We start from the raw sequence: 7,237 nt of genomic DNA on the forward strand, positions 1-7,237 counted from the left end.
ATGGCGCATGGTCCTTTTGGGTTGCCTTCACCAAAGCAACTTGATAGGATGAATTATGGAGAGAAAAGGATTAAATATGATTTATTAATATATTATGAGAATAATATATTAAAGGAGAAATCATATTGTTTAATTAATATTAGTCAAGAATTAATTAGTAATTAGTTTTGTGACTAAAAGAGATTAATTAAACTTAAGGGACTGGAATTGTAATTATAAGATAATTGCAATTTGGGCTATGGATTGCCTTATATTAAGGAGCGGACGAATTCTATGGGGAAACCCAGTAGAAATCGTCCAAGGCCTTAAGGAAAGGAATCTATGGGTTGCTTAGGGCTTAAGCATCCAATTTAGGGTTTCCTTGTTAGATAACCCTAATAGCCTCCTATTGTAACAACTCAAATTTTCAAACAAATTTTTCATTTTTAAAATATAACATTTTCCATTAAAAACAAGGCATAAATAGTTTAATTATTCGGTCAATACAATTATTCAAACTCCCAAGATCCTAAAACAATCTTCAGTGTGTATCGATCATGCCGGCGCCTTCCCACGGTCCTCGCTAGTACCTGAAATACATACATACACAACAACTGTAAGCATAAATGCTTAGTGAGTTCCCCAATATACACTTACGCACATACGCCTTTCCAGGCCCTGACCTCCTGGTCCTCATTACAACGCCTTCCGGCCCATAACATAATCGCCTTCCGGCCCATAACATATTGCCTTCCGGCCCACATATCATACATAACACATATAACACTTAACTTACCACATATAGCTTACATATCCATATAACACTTAACTTACCACTTATAGCATACATATCCATATAACACTTAACTTACCACTTATAGCATATAAACATATTACATAACATACTTGACCTTCCGGTCACACAGTCAAACCCTTCCGGGTGGAGTATAGTGAGAAGACTCACCTCGTAAGTGCTGAAAGCTAGCAACTCCTGAAATCACTCGCGCACAAACCAACGAGCTACAACCCTCCTATAACGTTACATAACTCATTAACACTCATATCATCTAAGTGTGACTATCCCTAAGAAGTCAGACTTAGGTCAACTCTGGTCAACGGTCAACGGTCAACTCGACTGGACTCGGCGAGTACCATGGCGACTCGGCGAGTCTAGTCGTCCTCACAGATTCCTGAATATTCCCTTTCTACTCGTCGAGTATACCTCTTGACTCGACGAGGTCCTCGTGGAAGAATCGCGGGGCCACCCCGACTCCACTCGCCGAGTCTGACGAACAACTCGGCGAGTCCCAACACATCTTCAAGCTACTCGCCGAGTCTGAAGAACAACTCGGCGAGTCCATGCCATGCAGACGAGTAACTGCTTTCTGGGATAGGTCTCGTCCCGAAGTACACATGCATGGGACCTTCTGGACCTCTAAAGGTCCTAATACAAGACTATAATCGTGGGGTAACAAGGCATTTCTTCATCAAATCACTAAATGGGTTCTATAAACCCTAATTTCATAAATACATCAAAATAACATAATTGGTCCGAGTATTACCTGAAAACGCACCCTCTGTGTCCCCCAAATCTTAGGACTCAATCCTCCTTGATATTCCTTTAGCCAAATCCCTCTTCTTCTTGCCTAACCAATTCTTCCAAGTTCCAAAGCTTTCTCCCTTGCTCTAGGCGTCCACAGCGATTAGGGTTTCTCTCAATTGACCAAAAGACTGAAAATGACGGCCTAAGAGGCGTTAAATACGATCCAAACTGAACGGTTAGGGTTTCTGCTGAACAGCGTCGACTCGCCGAGTCCATATCTGGACTCGTCGAGTCCAGTCGCGGACCCGCGACCAAGTCCGCGATCCTACTCGGCGAGTCTAGGCTCCAACTCGCCGAGTCCCCTCTTAAATCACCCCAAAAACATAATTTTAATAATACCTGAGATTCCGGGCTGTTACAATTCTCCCCCACTTGGATTAGACTTCGCCCTCGAAGTCTCATTCTGCAAATAGTTCCGGATGCTGCTCCCGCATTTCGCGCTCCGGTTCCCACGTCATTTCTGATCCCTTACGGTGTTGCCATTGAACCAACACCAGAGGTACTTCCTTGTTCCTCAGAACCTTGATCTTCCGATCCCTGATAGCCACTGGTCTCTCCGCGTAATTCAGGCTCGCATCCACCTGAATATCCTCCAATGGAACCACTACCGACTCATCGGCTATGCACTTCCTCAACTGCGATACATGAAAAGTGTCATGGATCTGACCCAACTCCGCTGGCAACTCCAACCGATAGGCTACCCGGCCTACCCTTGCAACCACACGAAATGGCCCAATATACCGGGGCCCCAATTTGCCCCTCTTCCTGAATCGAATCACTCCTTTCCAAGGAGAGACCTTCAGGAGAACGAAGTCGCCGACTTGAAATTCAAGCTCGGATCGGCGCCTGTCTGCATAACTCTTCTGTCGGCTCTGGGCAGTCAATAACCTTTGTCTCACTCGCTGAATCTGCTCTGTCGTCTGGAGCACGATGTCCGTGCTGCCCATCACTCTCTGTCCCACCTCTCCCCAGCAAATGGGGGTCCGACACCTCCTACCATACAACAGCTCGAAAGGTGGCATACCAATGCTCGAATGATGGCTGTTGTTGTAGGAGAACTCTGCCAATGGTAAGTACGCATCCCAACTACCCCCGAAGTCTAACACACACGCTCGGAGCATGTCTTCCAGCGTCTGAATTGTCCGTTCGCTCTGACCGTCTGTCTGGGGATGGTATGCGGTACTAAAATGCAATTTAGTACCCAGCTCCTCATGGAATTTCTTCCAGAATCTGGAAGTAAAGCGCACATCACGGTCTGACACAATCGAGATCGGCACCCCGTGTCGAGACACCACCTCTCTAACGTATATCTCCGCCAATTTCTCCGCCGAAGAACTCTCACTGATGGCAAGGAAGTGTGCACTCTTTGTCAACCTATCCACGATCACCCAAATTGCGTCAACTCCCCTAGCAGTCCTCGGCAATTTGGTGATAAAATCCATAGTAATCTGTTCCCACTTCCACTCGGGGATCTCCAATGGCTGTAACTTGCCATGCGGTCTCTGGTGCTCAGCCTTAACCCTACGGCAGGTCAAGCACCTCTCAACGAACCATGCCACGTCCCTCTTCATACAGGGCCACCAATATTCCTTCCTTAGATCCAAATACATCTTTGTAGCACCGGGATGGATCGAGAATTTCGATTCATGAGCCTCTTCCATCAACGTAATACGCGTACCACCCACGAACGGCACCCAAATCCGACCCCGAAACGTCATAAGGCCTCGACCATCCTTGACAAACTCTGAGATTAACCCCACAACCCGCTCTTTCTTCTGCATTTCTGGTCGCACAGCCTCAGCCTATGCCCTACGAATATCGTCCAATACAGGAGTCATCACGGTCAGTCTCAAGCACACATCTCGCAATGGAGTGCTCTCCGCCCTGCGGCTCAATGCATCGGCTACCACATTAGCCTTGCCTGGGTGGTACAGGATCTCACAATCATAATCCTTGACCACATCCAACCACCTCCTCTGACGCATATTTAGGTTGGGTTGATCCATCAAATACTTCAAACTCTTATGGTCCGTGTATATCGTACATCGAACCCCATACAAGTAGTGGCGCCAAATCTTGAGAGCGAATACTACTGCCCCCAATTCTAAATCATGCGTGGGATATCTCGCCTCATGAGGCTTCAGCTGCCTCGATGCATAAGCTATCACATGACCCCTCTGCATCAACACTGCACCTAATCCCGAAATCGATGCGTCGCAATATACCACGAAATCTTCCATCCCTTCTGGGAGAGCTAATACCGGGGCTTCGCACAATCTCTGGCGAAGTGTCTCAAAGGAGGTCTGCTGCTCGGGCCCCCATGAGAACGTAACACCCTTCCGGGTCAATCTGGTGAGCGGCACTGCGATCTTGGAGAAATCCTTGATAAATCTCCGATAATACCCTGCCAACCCAAGGAAACTTCTGATCTCAGAGGGTGACTTCGGCACCTCCCAACTCATCACCGCCTCAACCTTGGCCGGGTCGACCAATATCCCTTTCTGATTAACCACATGTCCTAGAAACTGGACCTCCCGCAACCAGAATTCACATTTGGAGAACTTTGCATAAAGTTTCTCCGACCTCAATACCTCAAGGACCTCCCTCAAATGCTCCTCATGCTGCTCTCTCGATCTCGAATACACCAGAATGTCGTCGATAAATACGATCACCGACCGATCCAACATCGGTCTGCATACCCTGTTCATGAGATCCATGAACACAGCCGGGGCATTGGTGAGTCCAAAAGGCATCACCACAAACTCATAATGCCCATATCGCGTCCTAAACGCTGTCTTCTGAACATCTTCATCCCGTACTCTCACCTGATGGTAACCCGACCTCAGATCGATCTTGGAAAACCAAGATGCTCCCTGCAACTGATCGAATAAATCATCGATCCTCGGCAACGGGTAACGGTTCTTGACCGTTAGCTTGTTCAACTCCCGGTAATCAATGCACATCCGGTGTGAACCATCCTTCTTCTTGACGAACAAAATAGGTGCTCCCCATGGCGAGCTGCTCGGCCGAATGAATCCCTTTCCCAGCAACTCCTGGAGTTGCGAAGACAACTCTTGCATCTCTGGAGGTGCAAGACGATAGGGCACTTTAGCAATAGGCGCTGCCCCCAGAACCAGATCAATACTAAACTCTACTTGCCTCACCGGCGGTACTCCCGGCAACTCCTCGGGAAAGACATCTGAAAATTCGCGCACCACCGGAACTTCCTCAACTGACTTCGGTTTCTCGGAAACCTTCCGCGTATCCATCACATACGCCACAAAACCTTTACAGCCCTGCCGTAGACACTGCCTCGCCCTAGCGGCCGAACAAAAAGCTGATCCCGAACGGGTACCCTCGCCGTACACCGAAAGAACTCCCCCTCTAGGGTCTCGTATAGTCACCAACTGACGCTCACAGTCAATGACAGCGCCGAACCGGCTCAGCCAGTCCATGCCCACGATGACACAGACATCCCCCATCGCGATAGGAATCAGATCAATTGGGAATCCAATCCCGAAAATCTCTAGTACACATCCCCGAAGAACCTCCGTAGCACAAATCACCTTCTCGTCAGCTATAGAAACTCTCAAAGGTCGACTCAACGACTCACGACTAACACCGATATGCTGACTAAAGGCCAAGGACACAAAGGACCTACTCGCACCCGAGTCAAATAACACTAAGGCAGGCACAGAGTTCACAAGGAAGGTACCTACGCGCATAATAATATAAGCATAACATATCGACATTAAATAAATACATGAATTACAACATACCTGCCACAACATCGGGCGCAGCGCGGACCTCCTCCGCAGTCAGCTGAAAGGCTCTCCCACGAGCCCTCGGGGCCTCGACCTTCACCGGTCGAGTCTCAGTAGTCCTGGCAACAGGTGCAGATCCCTGACGAAGCTGAGGGCACTCGGCCTTCCGATGGCCGGTCTGGTTGCAATGAAAGCAAACCATAAATCCCTTGGGACACTCCCTAGCAATGTGTCCCTCCTTGCCACACTTGTAGCAAGCACCGGCTCGACACGCCCCATCGTGACCCTTACCGCACTTTACGCAAGTGCGGTTCTTCGAACCTCCCGTCCTCGAATCGGCGGACTTGATCCGCTTGGCTGCCGGCTGAGACTGAGCCGGTCGCCGGTCTGCCTGCTGAGACTCGGCCTCCTCCCTGGCCTGAGTCTCTAACTCGATCTCACGCTTCCTGGCATTCGCCTGAAGCTCAGTAAAAGTATGGTAAGTGGAGTTTGACACAAACTCCCGGATCTCCCTCCTCAGAACACCCAAGTACCGGCTCATCCGAGCCTGCTCTGTGGCCACTAGCTCGGGGCAAAACATCGCCCTCTCGTGGAACTTCCGCGTGATCGCCGCCACCGAATCAGTACCCTGCTTGAGGGCTAAGAACTCCTGAACCAATCGTTCCCGCTCCACCGGGGGAACATACTCATCCCTGAACATGGTAGTGAACCCCTCCCATGTCACCGCCGCAGTCTCTGCTAAAGTGAAGTTCGCCGTCACGAACTTCCACCAGTCCTTGGCTCCCAGACGGAGCTGGTTCAAAGCGAACCGTACCCTCAGGTGCTCCGGGCATGAACAAGTGTAGAAGCACCCCTCTATATCTGCGATCCACCTCATCGCAGCAATCGGATCCTGCGTCCCATCGAACTCTGGTGGCTTCGTGTTGCTGAACTCTCGGAACAGCAATGAATCACCCCCCTGTGGCCTAGCAGCGGCCACAGCTGCGGTAGCTGCAGCGGTTGCAGCCTCAGTCAATGCGGCGTACCGCTCGTCGAACGTCTCCATAAGGGTGGTCTTGATAGACCCAAACATCTCCGGGATCTCAGCCCGGATCGCCGCCGCCACCTCCTCCTGAATCATCTGACGAATAGCCTCGTCACTCACACCGCTCGTACTCGCCCCGTGCCGCGGTCTAACCATGATATCTCTGAAATACAACATAAAACTATCAGAGATTCTACCGAGTATAATCGTACTCGACACGCAACCCTACTCAGTCCCAGATATCCAGGGATTCTTACTTGGGCCTCCCACTGACCCGGTGTCCTCGGTAGTACGGGCCCAATACTACCGACCACACCGCATCAATGTTCATCCCAAGTCCTCCTCCCCAAACTCCAGATAGTGAGTACTCTACTTCTGATACGCTCTATCTACCCGCATACTAGCAAAGCATCACATATAGGCAACTTCCCTAGACTAAGGCATCACAAATCTGGCCACTCTAGTCCTATCATGAATACCTAGTCTTCTAGCATGCATAACAATTCATATCATATAATATTGTAAGGTATTTTGGGGATCTTTTACCGTTCGGGCGCTGACTGATCGTACACACTGCTTCTTTCTTGCTTACCACCAAAACCATTTACAAAAGTTTATGCCTTTATTTGAAAAGTTTCCTCAAATCCTCGGTTTGAGTTCAGTTACCCCCGAAGGTGCACCCGAATCCCTCAAACCAAGGCTCTGATACCAATTGTAACAACTCAAATTTTCAAACAAATTTTTCATTTTTAAAATATAACATTTTCCATTAAAAACAAGGCATAAATAGTTTAATTATTCGGTCAATACAATTATTCAAACTCCCAAGATCCTAAAACAATCTTCAGTGTGTATCGATCATGCCGG

General features: G+C 48.9%; 1 protein-coding gene across 1 annotated transcript; it reads right to left on the reverse strand.

Annotated features, from left to right (window-relative positions):
• Positions 1–477: 477 nt before the first annotated feature.
• Positions 478–6,769, reverse strand: LOC128127083 (uncharacterized). The gene is made up of 2 exons (XM_052765427.1): positions 5,362–6,769; positions 478–569 (listed from the first exon to the last, which is right to left on the reverse strand). Exons 1-2 carry the CDS (start codon positions 6,545–6,547, stop codon positions 535–537), a joined length of 1,221 nt encoding a protein of 406 aa, XP_052621387.1. The 5' UTR covers positions 6,548–6,769; the 3' UTR covers positions 478–534.
• Positions 6,770–7,237: the final 468 nt, after the last annotated feature.

The sequence above is a fragment of the Lactuca sativa genome, chromosome 7 (genome assembly GCF_002870075.4).
Source record: "Lactuca sativa cultivar Salinas chromosome 7, Lsat_Salinas_v11, whole genome shotgun sequence".
NCBI classification, from domain to species: Eukaryota; Viridiplantae; Streptophyta; class Magnoliopsida; order Asterales; family Asteraceae; genus Lactuca; species Lactuca sativa.